The 22,222-nt window shown below is 37.0% G+C and overlaps 1 protein-coding gene across 3 annotated transcripts in view; it reads right to left on the bottom strand.

Annotated features, from left to right (window-relative positions):
- LOC141901092 (putative E3 ubiquitin-protein ligase makorin-1) overlaps positions 1-22,222 on the bottom strand; it is a 60,951-nt gene continuing 38,729 nt past the window's right edge. The window contains exons 6-8 of one of the 3 annotated variants that reach the window (XR_012618809.1): positions 17,167-17,277; positions 699-815; positions 1-150 (exon numbers count right to left, since the gene is read on the bottom strand). Coding sequence is in view for 2 of the 3 variants with exons in the window: in XM_074788173.1 (XP_074644274.1) it covers positions 10,346-10,664; positions 17,167-17,277 (430 nt within the window). In the remaining variant the exon portion in view is untranslated. Of the gene's footprint in view, positions 151-698; positions 816-9,804; positions 10,665-17,166; positions 17,278-22,222 lie in introns of those variants that run through there. The other 2 variants (XM_074788173.1, XM_074788172.1) reach the window with 2 other exon arrangements.

The following is a 22,222-nucleotide window of genomic DNA, read 5'->3' on the forward strand; positions in this document are numbered from 1 at the left end:
AATGAATCGGCTGGGTTTTTTTCAGACACTGTTAGACCACTACGCTGCGAGACTAGGTATTAACACAGATGCAGCAAGGGGTGAATGGATATCGCTGTGCCCTTTATTAAAAGGCGAAAGTAGTCTGAAGACAGCTATCTCGACCGTAATCTGTAAAATGAAAGATCTATATCCTAAGTTAAAGGGTAACTGACACTTTTTTTTAATTTCAAAATATGATGTATTCTATTGATCTATACACTCATCTTCAACCATTCTGTTCAAAAATGTTTAGTTTACGCGCAATTTGTGATTTTGTAACATGATTTTTTACCTCATTTTTGTCTCCACCAAGAAAATTTTAGAAATCAAAAGCGTTTTCCGAGCACTTAGAGTGATCTTGAACCCATGAACGACTACTATATTTTGGTAGGTAATGGCAAGTTCAAGTGGTACATTCTCATTCGATGATATTCAGCATCTCATGCATTACGGGTCGAGCCCTGAATTATTGCAGTTAAAATGCGCTGATGAATGCTCACTAAAAATCATCACCCAGTAGTGTATAATATCTGAAGGCGTTTGCCACACAGGCGCGGCAATAGTAAGTAGGCCTATATACATTACTAAATGATATTTTTCAATACCAAAATCCACGGGAAACCGCGGATCCGCGGGGAATTCTCATCCCTGAATAGAAGAATCACTCTTAAACGTACCTCGATTTTACATGAATTGGCTCAATGCCAACTTCCTATCACCGACAAAGGTTAACCAAAAATCCTTACATGTCTCTGAGTTAAGCGAGTTATGCTGAACCATTAAGAAGGTGAGGGCTAAGGAGAAAAACAAAATATGAATTTTTACTATCACAGAAGATTTGAAAATAGGGAGAGAGCACGCCTAATTTTTCCTGCAAGTTTTGTGGAAGGACTTCAGAAAAAATGAAAAGGAGTGAACACTGTATTTGATTGAATTCATCTGATGGTAGAAAAATGACTATTTGCAGATACAGTAGAACTGGCCGACTGTAAGTTGGACAACTCGAAGTTGGAAAATCGAAATTCCAAGGTCCCAATTTTTTCAGTTCATTTTCCTATCAAAATGTGTCTCGAAGTCTGATTCTAGAAGCCGAAAATTCAGAAAGTTGGGTAAAATATATGTTCCCAAAAGTTCCAAAACAATGCAATTCTTAATTTGTAAGTCTGGCTAATTTCAGTTATTTAAAAAAAAATTGTCACTGGCGCGCAGTGTCTATTACACATGTACACTGGTAGATCAATTTTTATGTCGACGGACACGCATGTTAAGCACACAAATTTTGGTCAGTGATAACTGACTTTTCAACGAGAATGAAATCTTCAAACAAGAGCCCCAAGGGGCACTATGGCCAGCCTGTCAGCTTTTCATAAAATGGCAAATGATGCATTCCGTGGATTGAATTTGTCCAAATACACAGCCCAGACTAGTCAATCCCAGGCTAATAATTTACACAATTCAATTGTGTTTTCATAAGTTGCATAGACAGCAACTGCAGCTGGCAGGAACAAATACCTCCGATAAATCTTTTCCTTAGTCTTATTGATTTGAATGCGGAATAGAATTGAATTTTCTGAAATTTGCTCAATAAAAACAAATTGAATTGGATTTGCTGTTTTACCTTGTTCAATAGAGTAAAATTGAATTGGATTTGATATTTTTTTTGCAGAATAAAATTTGATTTAATTTGCAGTTTGAGCACATGGCTAATTAGCATATCAAGGTCATCCATCCGATTTGAGAAAAAGCTATTTTTCGCAATTTTTGCACAATTGTCAATGATATTTTCTGTAGTGCAAATAAAGATATTCCTCCCAAGAACTTAATCAACTAAAGATTTCACAGAAATCGATATTGAAATACAATTTTAGATCTTAGAATAAAACCCGGAAGTAAAACGGTAGACGATACCGCGGGTTCACGTGAACACCTGCTGATCTCTGCGGCTAAGCCAATCATAGAGGAGTCTTTGCTTTCTGATTGGCTTTTAAAAACAGATATTTTTGCGATCAGAATTTCGCTAAAAAGCTCATATGAATTTTTACGAGGCCCTCTTTCAAAATTCAGCTTCATAGGGGTTGGAGAATGGATAATGCTCGAATGAATGATTTGTATGATTAAAAGCTCAGTTGCACAGTCAATGGGCCTTAGCTCTGGAAACCATGTCATTTAAATTTGCTCCATTTGTATAGTAATAGGCTCAGCCTACGGCTGGCCTTAAAACAACTAAAACTATGAGTGAACCGCAAGCAGGCAAGCTTACAAATCGGTGTGGCGCGCGTTATCAATGACTGATACATACATACATACAGTGAACATGAGACTATAAGGCAATATTGCATACACGACTGTACACGACATTCAACGTGAACACTTATCACTATGCCACGATTTACAAACTAATACAAATAATCAGGCTCCAAAATGGTCGTTAATGCGTTAATGCGAACGTCAATAAAATTACTTCAATTAATGATGATAAAACAATTATTAGTCGTGTAAATATCAAGAACATTTATCAAACATGGCTGACCAGGCTGGTAGTGTATCACCCCAGCTCTGATTGTAAAGGATTTTGCAAGCTAATTTCCAGGTTGATTGGTATTATTTTGACATCAGCATGTAGATAAAGTTTTGGTGATCGGTCTGGTGATAAGTTTACTTTGTTACTCAAAAAAACTGTATTTTAACTGTATTTAGATCAGAAATTGGATTGGATTTATGTGACAGCTGTCAAATTGATCACTCACTCATTTACTCGCTGCCATAACTCAATCGCTCACTCAACCTTGTGATTTTTTGTGTGACAATCTGTGACTACACCACTGATATTTACAGTATAACACTAAAACTTTTTTGTTTCGAGAATGGCTACACAAACAGCAATTACTGCCTTTACACAAGGCAATTCGGATTCTTCGTTAAAAGATACAGTGATTCCCGAAACAGACATAACCGAAAATGTATTTAGCGATTCTATCGCGATGGACAATACTTCTAGTTAGAATAGGAGTAATAAACGACCGAGACAAACCTCATCAACTAGTCAAACCTGACTCGGATCTACTAACTAAAGATTACTTACATTCATATATGGAAGCGTTCAAATCTAGCTTACAAGAATCGTTTAGAGAAATGTTATCTAGCGAACCAGCACAAATGCAAAGTAAACTCATCGATATGGAAAAAACTGTTCACATATATGATTCAAAATCCAAAAAACTCGAAGAAGAAAATGTAGCCATGAAGGAAGATATCTTAGAACTTAAACGGAATACTGTGGCTAATAATCAGTACTCTCGTCGCCATAATCTTTGGATTTATGGTTCTTCTCAACCAAACGTTGCATAGGGTGAAATCTGTAGCAAAATCGTAGTGCATTAAGTCTTTTCTAAATTAAAGATACCAAAGCAAATGAAAGTATGCAAGATGATATTGAAGTAGCCCATCGCCTTTTCAATAGCAAATCTAATAAAGACAAACCACCAGGAATAATCGTTCACTTCAAATAGAGACACTCGAGATCGTGTTTTAGCTCACCGTAGACATCTGAAAGGGAAGAATATCGTGATTCAAGAGGACCTAGCTCCTGAAATCTCAAGACTTTGTGATAATGCCTCTAAAAGTGGTAAATATGAAACTGTATTCGTATCTAATGGAAAAGTATTTGAATGGTCAGAAATCCAAATTTAAGCTCCAGATTTACATAATATAACTTTGAATTGTCACGCTATGTATATGTGTACGTATGCGTATGTATGTGTGAATATGTATATATATATATATGTGTGTGCGTGTGTATGTATATATCTATGTAGGTATATGTATATCACTAATATTGTAATAATTCAACTTCAAATAGTCTTTTGATATTCTATATCATAAGATTTTTTGCGATTTTCCTTTTTGATATGTAAAGTGTAAAGTGCGCCACCATTTAAGGAAAGCTTTAACGGAAACAAATTTTCCGCAGAAAGGAATTATTTACTCAGTATATATTGTTAGCTAAGTTAGCTATTGTTGTCTCGGAGTCACTCTTGTACTATTATGCTGCTAGTAATTGACACATCGTCAACGTTTCATAAAACACTTACTACAAGTGTTTATTGTTTATTTTTCATCTAATTAATCAATTTTTCGTTCATATTCATCATCCTGTATCCATTTAAAATATAATTTTTATATATATATATCTATTTTTTTTCTCCTGTATTATGTGTCTTGGTAATCTAGATTTTTTTCGAAAATTAATTAGTCATGCGAATGATCAAGATTTATACTTAAATAGTATAATAGATGATCAATTTTCATTCAATAATGAACGATGTCCCTATGTTTTAACTTAATGAACTTGGTAGCAAATTTAAGATTAATCCATCAAACTTAAATGTCCTACAAATCAATATTCATAGTCTTACATGTAAATTACAAGAATTGAAAGTAATTATCGATAATTTAGCCAAGCAAATTATAGTTCTAGATACCATCATGACAGATATGACAGAAATGCTTTATCATGTAAAATCCCTGGATATGAACTTGTTGAAAACCGTAGGCTCAATACTTCTGGTGGGGGTGTTGCTATATATATTAATAATATAAATTTAATAAATAGACCTGACCTTGATATTTTTCAGGAAGGCAAATTTGAATTATGTTTTGTCGAATTGAATTTGAATCGTTATCTAAGTAAGAAAATAATTGTTGGAGAAATTTATCGAGTTCCAGGCAATAGTGAAATTGATTTCCTAGACAATTATGAAAAAAAAAAATGAAAAAAAATCTGAAGTTATTCTTGGCATGGACCAAAATTTAGATTACATTAAGATAAATACACATAAAAATACCTCAAAATTTCCAACAATACTGCGGCCTACCAGAGTTACGCACACAACTGCAACGCTTATCGATAATGTTTATTTATAACAGAGGTAGGAACATAAACATAGGAGTGCTATTATATTGACTCATATATCAGATCACTTACCTTGCTTTGACACTATGGACTGTAAAAAATCCCAATCATCAAAGGAAGAATATTTTTCAAGAAATTTAAATAATAGTAATATTGAAAGGATGAATAAAAATCTTTCTGACTTAGACTGGTCTCATGTAGAAAGGCTTAATTGCAATAATTGTTATGATTTCATCACAGCTAAGTTTACAGCAGTGGTAAACGACGTTTCCCCAGAATTTAAAACTAATAGGAAAAGAAAATTAATTGAACCATGGATGATAAAATCTATTCTGAAATCTTCTATGAAAGCTGATAAAATGTTTAAAAAAGTCATGAAACTAGATCAATCGGATGAACGATACAGAAAACACAAACTCTACCGTAACCAGCTAAATTATTTAAAAAGACACCAGAAATTGAAATTTTATACTCAGAAAATAGCTACATATAGTAAAGATAGCCGAAAATTATGGTCTACCATTCCAGAATTAATTGGGAAATCCAATGACACTTCCACCACCAATATTTTTGTTATCGACGGCAAAGAAACTAGTGACAAATTTACAATTAGTAAAGGTTTCAATAAATTTTTCTCAACTATCGGTAAGAATTATGCAGAAAATGTTCCTAAATCTAAGAATGATTTCACCAAGTATCTTCCTAAAAAAATGAAAATGTTATATTTCTTTGCCCTACAAACAGTGAAGAGATATATAAAATAATTAATAACTTATCACCAAAAACAGCTGTGGCGGGGATGATAATTCAAGTAATAAGTTATTAAAACAATTCGTAATGAGCATTATTGGACCCCTCACTATTCTTTTCAATAAATCACTCCAGGAAGGCGTATTTCCTGATAACATGAAAATAGCTAAAGTAACTCCCTTATTTAAAAAAGGGAACAAAAAAATATTAACAAATTATCGACCTATATCATAACTCCCTGTTTTATCTAAGGTCCTTGAAAAACTTGTCCACTCACGACTCGATAGTTTCCAAACAAAATATGGTATCCTAAATCCTAGCCAATATGGCTTTAGGCCATTGCATTCTACAACGCATGCTATAACAGAATTTATAGGAAATCTAATTATAAATTTAGAAAAAAAAACAAATCATTGGGTCTTTTTTTAGATCTATCTAAAGCTTTTGATTCTATCAGTATTGATATTGTTAGTAAAACTAGATCATTATGGTATTAGAGGTCATGCCTACACTTGGTTTAAAAGTTATTTTAAAGATCGAAAAATATTCACTAAATTTAATCAAACAAGTTCGAATCAGAATGATATATCGTATGGAATACCTCAAGGTTCGGTGCAAGGCCCTCTTCTTTTCCTGATTTATGTAAATGATCTGAACAACAATTTAACCTTTACACAGGCGATTTCTTTTGCGGATGACACAAACCTGTTGATTATTAACAAAGACTTTCACAAAACGAAAAAATATTAAAATAAGGCCATCCCAAAATAATTGTTTGCTGCAACACCGACTCAACTTTTCAGGATGAGTCGGTAGGTAGGTAGAAATTTTTTTTGCAAAATTTTTGGGCAAAATAAACAAATTTTTCACCTTTGGGCTTTTTTACATGAAAACAATATCGCCAAAAGTTCATCTACGTTGTGCATGGGAAATTTGTCTAATAGCGTAGATTTCAAGAATTATTCTAAAATTATAACTTCGTCCAGAGCGTCATCTCTGTGTTAACGAGAGATCCACGGATCTTAATATCTCGGGCGCAGAATGTTATCTTTGTAATGTATAGGCGCCATCTGATTGATGCATCTTTAAGGTTTTCCTTGAACACTTCGTGGATGTGTAAAATCTGCTGATTTCGGTGAACAACATCATCGAAATCTAATCAGCAATCATCGCGGCAATACGGGATATCGACAAATTCAAGTTCTTGAATTACTCGTTTGATGGCGCTAGTCTGAACCGGAAATTGGAACCTAAATCCGCCATGTTCTAGTTCATTTGCAATAAAGATCTCTCGCTTCAATTTTCTAGTTAGCGATATTTTACTTACTATACAACGGCACGCATAATCCTTTGAGTATGATATCCTGACGTGTTGAATTCGATAAAACCTCACTTTGAACCCTAAAGATCACTAGAAATGTAAAAAAACTACCAAAAATAACAAATTTAGCGATGACGCTCGAAGCAGCTAACGGAAGTAATGACTGGTGCCGGGTGTCATCACTTCATTGTTGAGTTCAAGTCTCTAAGGTAAATTTATTGCAGGCAACACTGATAAATATGAAATGATATTATGAAATAAAATTGATTTTAGAAGGACTGAACTCGTAGATTTATTTAAAAAAAATATGAAAAGTACCAGGACTCGAACCAACAATCTTAATTGGGCCGTCAAGTGCTGCCACCATGTGATACCTGGAAACCAGCCGTTGCAAAATGTTTTTTGATAATTTTAGGACACTTATAGTGATTTCTAGCCACTGCAGTGAGGTTTTATCATATCCAACGTAGCAGTAGGATAACATATCTCAAGGATTACGCGTGACGATATATAGTAAGTAAAATATCGCTCATTGAAAACTTGAAGCGAGAGATTTTCATTGCAAATGAACTAGAGCACGGCGGATTTAGGTTCCAATTTCCGGTTCTGACTAGCGCCATCAAACGAGTAATTCAAGAACTTGAATTTGTCGATATCCCGTATACAGGAGGTTTGGGCCTATTCGATTGTGCGCGCATAATCTTCCGTGAAGTAGCGTATTGATTGAATCTTCGGTTATTTGCATAATGAAATAGATATGGGAGACAGAATCGATACTTCGGCTGTCAAATTAAAAATAAACATATAAGACTCTCCCATGACTGGGAAATGAGAAACTAGAACCGAGCAGATTAATAGATGAGAAGATTAAAAGACCGGTTTGTCTGCGTCAATCGAATATACCCTTTTACATTGACAGCGGGAGCTCAGCCAACCACAGGGAGCAGTTATTTTACTTCAATGTAACGTTGTACATCGGCCTTCTAGCCGTTTTATGAAATAAAATGCTCCTTGAAATTTCTTTAAAAATCGCCACAAATTCGTCGATTTCTCTTAAATGAACGCGATATTCAAAATTCCATTTCCAACAGATTTTAGCTGCATGATGAAGCTACATTTCGCACATAAACATAGTAGATTGCATGACTTCGTGTCAAAGTTATAACCTCATTTGTTAGCAAAAATTCGATTTTTGGACCCATTACAATATCTCGAGCTTCGCCCGAGATAAAAATGAAACAGTACATTGAATATGTGCGCGCTTTAATATAGTCACTATTAGAATGAATGGCAGCTTATTGGAACACTGCCAGTTTCTTGGAAAACTTAAACTAGGCCACACGTGTCAAGGCATGTTTTCACACGATGCACACTTGAATTCAAACATACGTGGCTCATAGTCGGCAGTCGGTCAGTCGGCCGTTTTTATCAAAAATAAAATTTATTTCAATGAATCCCAGAAAAAAGTTTTCACTACTCGGTACCTTTGAAGTCGGGTTATACTGAAATTTACCTCGACAGACCTTATACTTTGCTGCTTAGTATTTTCAGGTCACAAGAAATTACAATTTATTACAAATTCTATCGAACAGAAAACACAGCGCTCATCTACTGCTATGATTATTCAGCCTATTTTCATGTCAAACGTGCACGCGTTACAGCATCACCCTTAGTAGTGTACTGTACGAGTTTGTGTGTGTGTGTGTGTGTGTGTGTGTTGTAGCACTCCGCGCGCATGTGGAGGCTTTGTGTTACATTCGCTTACACCTCAATGTCAATCAAAACAATCACCAGGTTTTAAAATGAAACAATACCTATGGCGGATGAGTGAAATAATTACATCCTCACCAGCAATGAGCATTTGAGATTCAAACGTATACGGCACCGAGTCCAATGAAACGTACGCCATTCTATGGCTTCCCATAATTATTTTAGTAGCGCCGGAATTCCCCATATATCCAAAAAACAGCCAATCCCATTCGCTCCTAGAGACGGCGCCCCCCAATCATGGTCATTGCAATTTTACACGCGAGAGCTAAGAATTTTCCCGCCAAAAACAGTTTTTCGTAGAATTTTAACTCAGTTGACCATGTCATCGACGGAGGTTCGCCATGTCTTCAATCGCATCGATTATACGTCGTTTAACCCGAGAACCAATGACACAAATGCTAACATAAAAAAACGTACCGCGATTTTACATGAATTGGCTCAATGCCAACCTCATACTGCTGACAAAGGTAAACCAAAAATATGAAACCCATGGCTTTCAACTTTGCGCACCATAAAGAAAAACAAATTACGAAATCTTTGCTTAATCCGTTCAATTCGCCCATGAGTAGTGAAATTACAGGCTACTGAGATTGCGTTTGAGTGTGCTAAAAATAGCTTTGAGGGAAGCGTTTAAGCATACGATTGATTATCGATTGGCCAGACCGTTGACATAGGCTCACTAACGCTAGCCAAAATCTTAAAACAAACCAACATTTATAATGTTGGTTTGTTATGACTTCAAGAGGATTAAGCGTTGAAAATGCTGATCAAGTGTGTGTTGCTCCATGTGCATAGTGTGAACTTGGATGCTGAATGTACGCTGTGTATTGTGTATGTTAGACAATCTATCAATGTAAATTGAAAGATTTCAAAATCCAAAATCCACTGCTATCCATAGCCAGGAATCTTTTTTTTCAATTCACTGCTATTCACAGCTTTCACTGCCTGCGCTGAATTCTGACACATGAACTCTGACAACGCACTGGGAGAAAGTACAATGTTACGCCTACATCGCTGATTTTTTCTCACAAAAGATATTTACAATGGATACAATCATTTATTCATTTTTGATCATTTTCATGTCTTAAACTGAATTCAATAATAAATGTCGAAGGTTAATATATTCGAGAAAAGAGCTCCGAGCATACGCATGTTTGGTTTGATGCACGAGAATCTTTTAACAAAACTCATTTTACTGAATTTTCTGACTTCTCGACGATCACCAATCAAATAAGATATACTGGTCCCCATATTTACTGGTACAGTAAAGCATATTTTACGGGGTTATGGATGAAACTTTCAATGAACCATTGAGTGCTGCCATCTTGTAAATGTTCTATTAAAAGTAAGTCAACTCCTGAAAACGCGTAGTCACCAAAAATATGTTCTATGGATAGATTACCAATCCATGGTATTATCATCATCACAATATCACAATAACTGTTCCAAAGTTCCCTATCACATGTTAAGTTCATCACTTGTATTTCAGTTGGCTCAAAAAATACAGTTGAGCATTTCGTTACGCAGATGCAGCAGACTACCACAACAATAAACTTAGGTCAAATTAAATGCTACCAGTACAGATCAAGAAGGTCATAGTCAGAGGAATCACTATCGGAATCACTGCTCATGAATATATTCCCGAGAACATCAGCTAATGCAAAATCCAATAAAAGGCTATTTTCACGATCTTCAATGAAATCCCAAAGAAAAAGTTCTTGCATAAGTTCTGTGATGCTTTCATCTCCATCAGGTTGTTGTCGCCTTCTGCGCCGTCTTCGTGGCTTAGGAGAGGCAATTTTCCCATCAGGGTATGCATGAAGGTAGAAACATTTCTCATTGAACGGACATTCGCCTTTACCTTGTTTGAAATATTTACAGCTTTTCTTACTGTAAGAAAAAAAAAAATTATCTAAATTAAAGATAGATACTTTCAACGTACGTATTACATGCTTTATAAAAGGTAACTTGCAATTGTTTCATCAAACAGTATTTTCAAACTGACACCAGTGACTAGCCCAGTATATATTATAGTTGAAATATACCATATACCATTTCCTCCAATAAGCCAACATTTCAAATAAGTCGAGGGCATGTTTTAGCCTGAAATACATGGATTCCATAAAGATTCACCCAATAAGCCGAGGCCCATCATCAAAGATTTCAATTCACTGATTTGTCAATTAGTTTATCTTAATTGACGATGTAAGAGGCTGACAATACATGCCGGCGCCGGTGATGTGTGAGAGTCCTATGCATACTATCATAGCCTAGTCACTGTTCTATATTTAGAATCACTCAGGTGATGACTAGTACACACATCCTCCCTTGGCAGGAATCGAACCTGATGGACTGATTTCAATTATATCCTACACAATATTGGTCTACCTATATGGTGTTTTCTAATGCAAATTAGGATTGTTTAAAATTCATCTGCATATAGATACAAACGTTCTCTCCATCAATGTAACTCTGGGCGTATGCATAATCAATTTGGGTTCAAATAATCTTTTTATTTATCGATTATCCTTTATCAATAATAATATAAGGTTAACGGGTTCATTGATTTAACTATACGTGTTACTAAAACAAGAGAGCTATCATCACAGCTCTGCAGTAGAGTTAAGTTCCAAATATTGCAACATGGAATTTTGCACAGTACAAGATGTCTAAACTATCTTCTTCTATCTAGCTGATGTCAGTTGATAGTATGTGTGGACTACATGCACTGTGAATTGTGATACCTATTACTGATCAATAGACAGTGAACGTGCATTATATCTCATATCTGTGTCACAATTTACAAAATAAATACAGATAATAAGGCCCCAAAAATGATCGTTAACGCAAAAGTTCATAAAAACGAATCCAATTAATTAAGATAAATGTTGTTTACTTAAGTACCATAAGCAAATTTTCAGCCTTGCTTGGACTACAATTTATGATCTTCAAATTGGTTGTAGTCCAACTGATTGTAACAAGCAAAGTACACCGTGCATCAACATGGCATCATCAACACAGTATAAGGATCCTTATCATTTTACTTTCAAAGCTTAGTTGAACTAAATCGGATGACAATTACTAGTTCATTACTTTTGAAGTGGAGAAAAACATCAGTGACATACAATGGACCGGTATGCACCACTGAAAGACGCTAGTTACGCACATCCATGAATGAGTGCCGGTCTAATATTTGGTGTCCAAAATACATTTCTAAGCCTTATATTATTTACAAAAATGAAAGGAACCAAGATTGTGTAATTGTGTTTAAGTTTTGGACTTAATTTCGAGGGTAAAGCTACCAAAACGACATAACAAGCAGTTTAGCAAGAAACTTGGTCCACTAGAGGGAAAAAGGTCCTGTCCTCTCGAGGTCCAGTTTTTATAATAACAGTGAAAACATATTACATTGTTCATTCTACAACTCTTTTTATTATGCAGATCTGTTCACTTTAAAAACATCCCATGGGGCTATGGTGAGACTGAAGCTCAGACAGTGGTAGGCAGGAACATATATGTCAGATCGCTTTCTTTTACCTATTCCAGGGATGAAAACAGCCCATATTGAAAAATTCGGAAGATTTTTTCAAAAAAAAGATATTTTTCTGGGAACAAAAATCAGTAACTTTTAGCCAAAAAACTTACTTCCTTTTGGTCAAAATGTTAATAGTTTGGGCCTGAATAAGAGCCTCTTTTTGAATGAGACGCCATATTGGTTTCTCCGACTCCACAGTTGTGCTTACAACTGCCGAAAACCGTCTTAAGGAGCACACCTAACAACGGAGCAGTCCGATGTGACACCCGCGATTGAGGTGATTAAAGCAATTGAGGTGATTTACACTGTTCTCAGGAATAAAGAAAATGTTAGAAAAGGTCGGAAATCCGTCTATGGTCGGAAGATTTTCATCCCTACTATTCACAGAAACGTTCAGGAAATCTGACTCAATGTGTAAGAAAGTTAAGTACCAACAGCTAGCCCCACAGTTTTCCTTGCCATAATAGATAAATCCTGAATACTGCAGGGATCCCAGAGGGCTTTCAGCAAATCCACGGAAATATCTGATGTTACAATACAAGAGGCCCATGGGCCATGAAGCATTGGTAGATTATACTATGGTAAGCTATTCAGTGGTTAAAGGGGAACTGCAGTCAAAAAATTATAATTGGCCATTCATTTCTACTCTTGTTGTTGCTTAGCGTAACGCTAGTTGAAATTTCCAATTCTTCCTAATTAACTTCTATACAACGATTTTAATACTGTTATCAGCAGAATTTACAGCAGATGAGAGCCGCCATATTTAAATTCCAAAGTGAGGCAAGTAAACATTGATGACGTATCCCGGCCCATCACACACTACAGTGTGTACACAAATAGATACACTCATTGAAGATCTCAGTTGAAAATTGCAATTGAAATACTCCTGCTGGGCTGCCAGTGGGGTCTACTTTTATTTATCCTCTCACTGTGTGAAACATATCCAAATAATTGCTGGTGTGACATTATGCTGCAGTTTAGAACTGTTGAACTGCAAGTGATGAAAACACTATGAATAGCAGCAGTAACATGTATCGCAGTGGGCCAAACTACATCACAGCCAAGAGAAAAGCATCTGCTACGTGAAGAAATGGCGGCGGTCAGGCACTCTACAAAACCCTCTTTTTTGGATAAAGTATTAGATGAAATGTTTTTCTGCTTTTTTGAAAATTTATTTATAAAGGTGTCCAACACATATAGTTATAAAAAATTTTGCACTGCAGTTCCCCTTTAATGCTTTAAATCTGCCGGAGATGAAGACCCTGATGAACTTTGTTGGCACAAAGCCAAGTCCCTTTCAACAGTCCCAAAATAACCGCCGTGATGATGCAAAAGCGTCGAAACCTTGCAAGCACTTGACTCATAAGAAGCGAGAGAGTCCCGCGTTTGGGAAGAAGTGCAGCAAGTGCCAGCGTCTTAATCACTTAGGCAAATTTAGTCTATCTACATTAAATATCTGCGAGTGATATCATGTAGAAAAGAAATTAAGTGAATTTTGGTGACATCCGAGGCGTTCATGTTATAACGGACGACATGATCACAGCAGAAGATGATCACGATCATGATGAAATAATCCACATGGTCATGCTGCCCGAACGTGAAAGGGGTGCCACATTCAACAAGCCAAAACTCAAGATCAAAGTACCAGAGGTTTCCAGAGGCAATACTGTTAGCTCTGACACGATGTTTCGCTCCCCGATTAACGATCAGACTGGGCAATAGTCAGTCAGCACCATTAAGCATGGATTGCCAGAACGACAGCCAAGCCTATCGCCCGACATAATAGACTACTGGAATGATCATGACAAGCTACTTGTTGTCGACGGTGTCGTGGCGAAAGGTAGTCGCAACGTCATACTGGCTACTTTGCCATCACAAATGCTAGAACTGCTACATGAGGGACATCTCGGAGAAGAGAATAAAAAAGCTTGTGCCAGGCAAGTCCTGTATAGGCCCGGGATCAATGGCGACATTGATTGCATGGTGTCCACATGCGGCGTATGCCTGGAACACGCTGACTGGTCAGCGAAGGAACCACTCCCATCGTTCCCAATACCAGACCGCCCATGACATTGTCTTGTTGCTGACATAATCGAATTTAAGGGTCGCAAATACCTCGTTGTAGCCGATTGCTACTCGAAGTACCATAATCAATTGCATGAAATCCATATTTCCCCGCCATGGCATTCCCGAAAGGTTGATATGCGATAACATGCCGTTCTCGAGCAGAGAATTTCTACGCTTTGCAGATTAGTGGGGATTCCAGGTCACCACTTCCAGTCAACAGTTCAAGTTTCCTCAATCGAATGGTTTTAGCGAGAGGGCTGTTAGAATAGTGGATGCTCAAGAAAACCGAAGATGAGGACTTGGATCAATACATTGCTTTGTTACAGTATATCAGGAATGTCGTTAAGTAGACAACTACGCACAACACTGCCGATTGTTCCAGATTTGTCGTACCCGAGCACCATCCGACAAATCATGGCAACCAGCGATTGTAGAACATCACTCCGGATTTTCGCGATCATTTGCATAAGTCGCAATGGAGCGAGTTACCGCAGATACAGGCTTCATCTAGTGAAAACCCCTGAACCGGTTCCTGTCGACAATATGCCCGCAGACATTGATGACACTCAATTGTCTGATAACGACAAACACCCGGAAACACCTCCAGAGGAGAAGTGGACCCGGAATCGGCCAACCAAAATACCTCGAGGATTAAGTTACTTGTTAAGTGTCCAAATTATGTGGTCAAGTGCTAGCAACCTCTGATCATCGCGTGTGTTCTTGTGTGTTGAGTTTTGCGTAAAATTATACTCAATTCATTTGTTAAACTGATTAGCTTTCAGTTTTACTTTGCTTTATTGTGTAATTATTTTCTGTGACAAAAGCTAAGTGTTTAAAAATCTGTGACATTTTAATGCTTCCTGGGACAGCAGGATAAACAATGAAATTCTGTAGCTGTCCAGCAAAATTCGGGACGGTTGGCAGCTCTGGCTAATGGACTGGTTGCGTGTCAAATTCTGAGTCTAGACTGGTTGCCTGTCTAAATGCATGTGTACCGTCTTAACCGTACAGCTCCACTCTCCGATTTCACACCACCTCACTTTCTATAGTGTACTATCGATCAACTATCAGGCTTATGATAGCAGCACTACGTGAGCATCGTCATTCTGTAGCCATCATCGCTAACATTGACAATGCTGTAATAGCGAATTGGAAAAGCTAATCCTATTTTTACATCAAATTAACATCGATCTCGGAGACCAAAAAATCACCAACAAAACAGCAGATTTCCGCTGATCGCAGAACTCAGGGATGTGACTGCTAGGGCTACTGACTGCTAGGGCCAGTGTTAACTTGCTTGATTATGTGATCCATAGAGTATAGAAAATTAAATTATAAAAAATTTATGATAATTTGCCTCAGGCAAAGTGGTGTGTTCACCTTTCTGCTATCTAGAAGAACGTACAATTATACATGTATTCATTTTGATTTTCACTTGCGTGGCTGATAGTTTTGGTTTAAATATGTCCAGAAAACTATAAGGGCTCTGGGTAGCATGACACAAAATTTGATATTGGCTGTGTGCTTTAGTGATGCTTTGTATTTAGCATAAAAATGCAGGAAGCCAATTAAACAGTTCCAAAATTCGTATTTTCAGCCCACCAGCTCATTTTATTCCTGATGGATGTGGCAATATTTTCCTATAGGTTTAGATTTTGTTCAATGCACTATCCAATCATTCCAGCAGTTTCAATCGGCATCTTGAATGCACATACATATAGATGATGAGACAGGAGAGCGCAGTAGTGCAGCGCGTGTAAACGTGAATACAGAGTATACATACACTTTGTCATGCACTGCAGTGTGTATGTACGTACATTAGATATATGGGATATGGGATATATAGATATATTTAATGTGTATGCACTGTTATGCGAAGAGTGCCAATATACCACAAAAACATCGTCAAGCACACTAATTAGCCTCCGGCAATAGCAAATGAAAAAGCGCACACAACTGTGTGGAACGATTAAATCTCATTTCAACAACGATGCTTAACATTTGTTGACTGCCTTTCTCCAAAAACGGCGTGTCACCACCAGCTCAGGCTGGTGCCATCGTCTTTTAATTTTTCAAAGAAAGAATGTATTTTGTAGTCAAAACCAAGCTAGGACTATAGAAATTGCCACACTTACTAAGTTCGAGACACTAAATAAGAAGCCGACTCCATTATAATCCTCACAAACGAACAAACTATTAGCAAACTAACCTCGGCACGAATGTCAAATGAATTGCTTGCCATTTTGTGATTCCCAAAATTACGTCAGAGGTGCCGAAATTCCTGGAAATTTCGAGAATTTCCCGTATTCACGTCGGAAACACAAATATAGGTCAACACAAGTAACTTATAGAAAGCGATGAATTTTCGAAAAATATTGCATCATCCGTTCGAAGCTTACTGGCCTGACCTCCGCGCATCAATTCTACTTGCTTAACGATAAAAGACAACAACGTGAGTATTACAACTAAATTTTGTGCTGCGATTTAACATACACTTGGCAGACTGCCAACCAACAGCCATAACATAGGTAAACCAAAAACTATATTTTTTCCGTGACAAAAGCCATTTTTTTTAAAATCTGTAACATTTTATTGTTTCCGAGAACACAGGGAAAACCCATAAAATTCTGTGAAAGTCGAATAATATGCAGCATGGTTGGCAGCTCTGTGATGGTATACTGGGCTAAATCGAACAGATATATGGTGGTTGATAATATGAGTAAAAGCAAGTGACGAGTTGAAGCCTCTTGTTCTAACTGCATGTAGTGAAGTAACTAGAATTAGAATTACCTAAGCGCAGATTTATAGCCCCTGATTATAGTTTTCTTCTCTTCTGGCTCTTCTACCCAATATTCACTAGGAGTTACAAAATCAGACGTCACCCTACATTCAGGACACGCCCTGAAACAAAAAACATGCATATATAATAGTTAAGAATTCATTAATTCAAAAAATCTTCCAAAATGATAAAATGCCCTTTGAAATGTCTTGTGAAATGACTGGAAACAGTGTTCAACAGAGATTACATCAGAAAAACGCGCACCAGCACACATAATCAATTACAGCGAGCACATGTTCAAATCAATGATTTAAAAGTCTTATTTCTCAATAAAGGCTTAACAAAAATTCGAACCAGTAGCACATTCATAATTTGTGAACAGATAAGTTTATAGAATAACTTATACACGATATTTCCTCAAGTGGCTGGCAGAGGCTTGACACACCTACTATGACAATTTACCTTGTCACAGACAATGCAATTCCTAGCTTCCTGAGAGATTTGACAGAGGCATAAACCCAAATTGGGATGTTATGCCAAATTCTCTGCCAAATTTCATGTAAATGTTTTAAGAAATGATGGCTGTAAAATGGCAGCAAGAAAATCAAGATGTCTGCCCTAGCGACCATATTGGACACATGATGACCTCCATTTTCAATAGTGGTGAACATCTTACCTGCCCTAATCCTCAAAACATGTTTCATGTAAATCCATCAAGAATTGTAGGCTCTCCAACCCTTCTGAAAGGCTTAACTCTGATATCATCAAGAAACAAGGTCAAGCATTGAATTGTAGAGTTGGGAAAAATACATTAACTCTTTCCGTGTTGAATATATCATTGATTAATGGTATTCAGCTGTGATGAATTAGTTCATTGTTTTAGAACAATTTTGTAGTATTTTTTTCAAAGCCTTATTGCAGTCGTTCTAATGGAAATAGCATAATAATAGTTATAATTTTCTTGGAGCTTATGACCTCAGCTACCAGAATATTATTTTCAAAAATTCAACTTGGGGTCTTGGGGTCTATGGGGGTCAAGTAGACCCCTCAAAACAGTAAAATTTTGCAGTATATATTTACTATGTAATACTTCTAAAAGAAATTAGAGATATATATTCAAAAATATTCAAAAAGACATTTAGAAGAAAAATCCATGGTTTTTGGGGTCCAGGGTCCTGATCATGCACATCTACCCATTGACGAGCGGGCTGCAGGGCTTGTTGATGACCTCCACGGCCTCGACCACGACCACGACCTCAACCACGCCCTCGACCCCTAGCTGGAGCAGTGACAGCTGGAGCAGGTACGGCTGGATCGGTGTCCCTTCCAGAGCCGTCTGAAGGAAGCGCTGGTGGTGGTTCCTCGTCACTTTGACTTGCTTCATCGCTTTCAAATGTGTTTCCACTTTCATTATCACTTTCATCTACATTATCATCATCATTGCCGCTATCAAAAACGTCATCTCTGACGAGATCTCATTTATATATCGCAACATATAAATGTATGCGAGTCTATATAACGCTGTAGCCGCGTATTGTATACATTCATATATGTATGCACTAAGCGCCTAGCTACTAACACAGTTAGAATGTATGTCAGTGCATCTAACCATTCAAAACACGTGTAGTGACATTGAAATTCATGGAAGCTCAGCTAGTAGTAACCGCCTACATGTGGGTGATTAGCTTAGATGCTTCGAATAGCTTTATCGACTAGCCAATCAGCGATGAATTCACCTGATTGACATCGGCGAATATTTTCGCCAACAGCGTTCTAAGATAACCAATTTCACATCAATTCTCCGCGAACCGGTTCGCCGACGACATCGAAAGAGTTAAAATTCTGCACATTTTCTCCTAGCAGATCCAAATGGCGTAGTTTGGGTAGCCTAATAGCATTAATCTGTTCTTAAGTTGACGGCTTAATCCTTTCAATACCACATAGTGTCTCTGCTGCTTTACCGGAGGGAATTTAGGGGTTTATAGGGGTATATTTGAGGCTTCATAGAATAGTTACCAAGGCATCTTACAGAAAAATTATATAGCATGTTGTTGATAACCTTTGGGCCAACAAAGTATACATAAATAATTTGGATGTAAGTGAATTTGAGGTCAAGATCACATACTCCAAGATGGCCGCCATGAAAAAAATTCACGAATAAGTTTCAGATAAATTGCTCAGTCTCCCAGGAAAATGCACTGATCTATTCAATTTCAACTGAAATTGTATGCCATATATCCTTACTTTTTACGTAGTAAAAATTTCAAAGCAATAGAACAACTAAAAAATCTATTTTTCCACTCATTTATCCACTTTTCCACTGATATGTCAGAAGGCCGGATGTAAGGTGTTTCATTGGGGTATAATTTCAGGCCTCAGAAAATTGTTACCTATGTATTTGACACTGATATATTATATACCATGGTGTTGATAACCTTTGGACTTACAAATAAGACAAACAATTTGGATATATGTGACCTTGAGGATGGACGGTTTCTGGTTCTTCATTATTGTTATTGGTGTCCGTTGCCATGACAACCGGATCAACAGGGTCAGAAAAATTTGTTACTTATTTCATTTTCATCAAAATCATTGCTGGCACAAAACTATTTTCTGACTAAGTCTCATCATCTGAACAGCACTTTCATATTCGTTGTCACTCTCAATTTGTTCACTACCAAATTCCAAGTCACCAGCATCGTATCTGTCAATTTTTTGTTGAAATGCCCCGAAATATAGCACGACAGGCCAATCTATTTTCAAGTTATAAACACCATCACACCTTTAACTCTTTCCTGCCCACTCCCGGTATGTACCGGGTTCAGGGAACCCGTCCATATTGTCCGCTCCCGGTATATACCGGGTTGACGTCACTCATTCACCAGCGGCTGTGAGCCATACCAGGCACTGTACTAGCTAATAATCATCAGAAAACCATCACACTAGGACGTACTGCCATCTGCCGAATTGTTACCACACTAATTCAAGAGTTTTAGGTGACGTTTTATAAATATAATTGTCTATTGTGGAGCCGTTTTGTGGAGCTGTTATTTCATGTATTTCCTGGTTTCTACATCGACACGGACAGCTACACAGCTATTGTTTTGGTATGTATCGCTTATATACCTTACTGAGAATGCTTGTTTGATGCTTGACAGTATTTTTTTGTGATAATAGCATGATTATTCGGGTGTTCTACGTCCATTTGTGGGCCAAAAATAGGGGTACTTAGTCATATATTTTATTTACAGAGGCCTGTGGGCACAGGATACTGGATAAAAATGAAGTATCCGGGCACGAAAGGGTTAAGTGCTTAATTGCTGTGGCACCGAACGCTGCTGTTTTTGTGTCGGATCTGTTTGAAGGAGCAGTCAGTGATAGGGAAATTTTTGGAAAATGTGGTATCATCAACTATTTAGAACCTGGGGATTTGGTACTAGCAGATCGTGGTTTCAATGTTGAAGATCTTCTGATGTCTCGACAGGTTCACCTTCTCAGTGATAGTACGGCCTGAGTCAAACTCGAGAGCGAGTTGCAGATGGTGAACAGCGCACCACACGGCTTAAAATATAATCGTTGAACTGATACAGATAAAAATAGACTGTCGAGGAAAGTCCCTGTCTTATCATCTGGCTCATGGCACCTCACTTCCCACAGGTCGTTATTTTCACAGTTAATGACGGTATCGGCTTACATAGTAAGTGCTAATACACAAACATATTTTGCTACTGTTTGACTGAGTAGAATCAGGGACTTCCTGGTAGGATCATGAGAACAGACCATCGAAACACATCAACGCGATACTAGTGACAAAATCAAGATATCTTTCATTTTCATCGTCACAATAAATAAGACATTGAATCGACAAATAATAATTAATGATAACAATTTAATAGTTTTAATTTGATTTATCAAATTCATCTATTATCAAATGATTCATTTATCATTAAAATCATATAAACGATTTTATTCTTTTTAGAACCGATATCAATCATAGCGAGTATAACTTAATTTTGGTTAAATAATTTTAAGGTTTATGAATTAAAAACTAACCCGATTCAGTTTATTAATATGATATTCAAGTCTTTTGGCGTCACATTTCGTATGATCGCGTCTTGATAAAAAACAAGTAACTTATGAAATTTGCAGAATCGACGAAGCTTCTTCAGAAATGTTTCTAGCTATTGTATCAACTGCGGCCACAAGGATTATGACCCCTAGCAACTTGAGGTGGTGTTCGAATCGCCGCAATGAATGCAAAATATATATTTGCTATTGAGATGGAAGAACGATCCGACTAATAGAACTAAATACGATGTAATTATTGATGGTTTAACTCGTAGTTATGTTGCTCCGGCCAAAGTAAGTGACGATTCTGCCAGTTCGATAAAATATTAGGACAAACAGGTAACAGAATAACATTCTAATAATCCGCGAACGACGAATTCACCAACGTGCTTTAAAACGATAAATAATTTCACTATAGCGGTAAAAATGTCCAGTCATTAAATTTTATTCATCAGTATATTTAAATGCCGCGATTTGAAAATTCAGCGAAAGAAAACACCCGCTTAAGAAATAGTGCAGGCCACATTTTACCAGCACGGTAGTTTGTGTATAATGTTTACAGGAACACATCTGGCTCACACCAGTTACACACAGTACAATAATGACGATTCAAAAAAACTTTTTTCATATATCTTTGAAATCATTTTGATCATATTCTTTTTCTTAGTTATATTTCACTGATTCCATGGATTCCATGGATTCCTTTTGTTCAATTTCGATGAAATTTTGACACAACATTGCTGATAAGGAGCTTAGATGGTATTGAAATATTCAGTTTTATACAATTTTTAAGTAAAAAGTTTTATGACTCCCAAAGTATGCACTAGAGAGCTGCACCTGTTTGGTTTATGGTTTTATGACTCTAGGTTACTGTGTGAAGTTTGTTGCACCGCTTGTGTCCCGGTACTAGTAGAGTATTTCCAGGCAGTTCGCGCCAGCTACCGTATGTAGGCCAGCTCTCGGTGACCTTTTTCTCCCTGCAACCAGGATATTTCACAT

Source organism: Tubulanus polymorphus, chromosome 3, assembly GCF_964204645.1.
Source record: "Tubulanus polymorphus chromosome 3, tnTubPoly1.2, whole genome shotgun sequence".
NCBI classification, from domain to species: domain Eukaryota; kingdom Metazoa; phylum Nemertea; class Palaeonemertea; order Tubulaniformes; family Tubulanidae; genus Tubulanus; species Tubulanus polymorphus.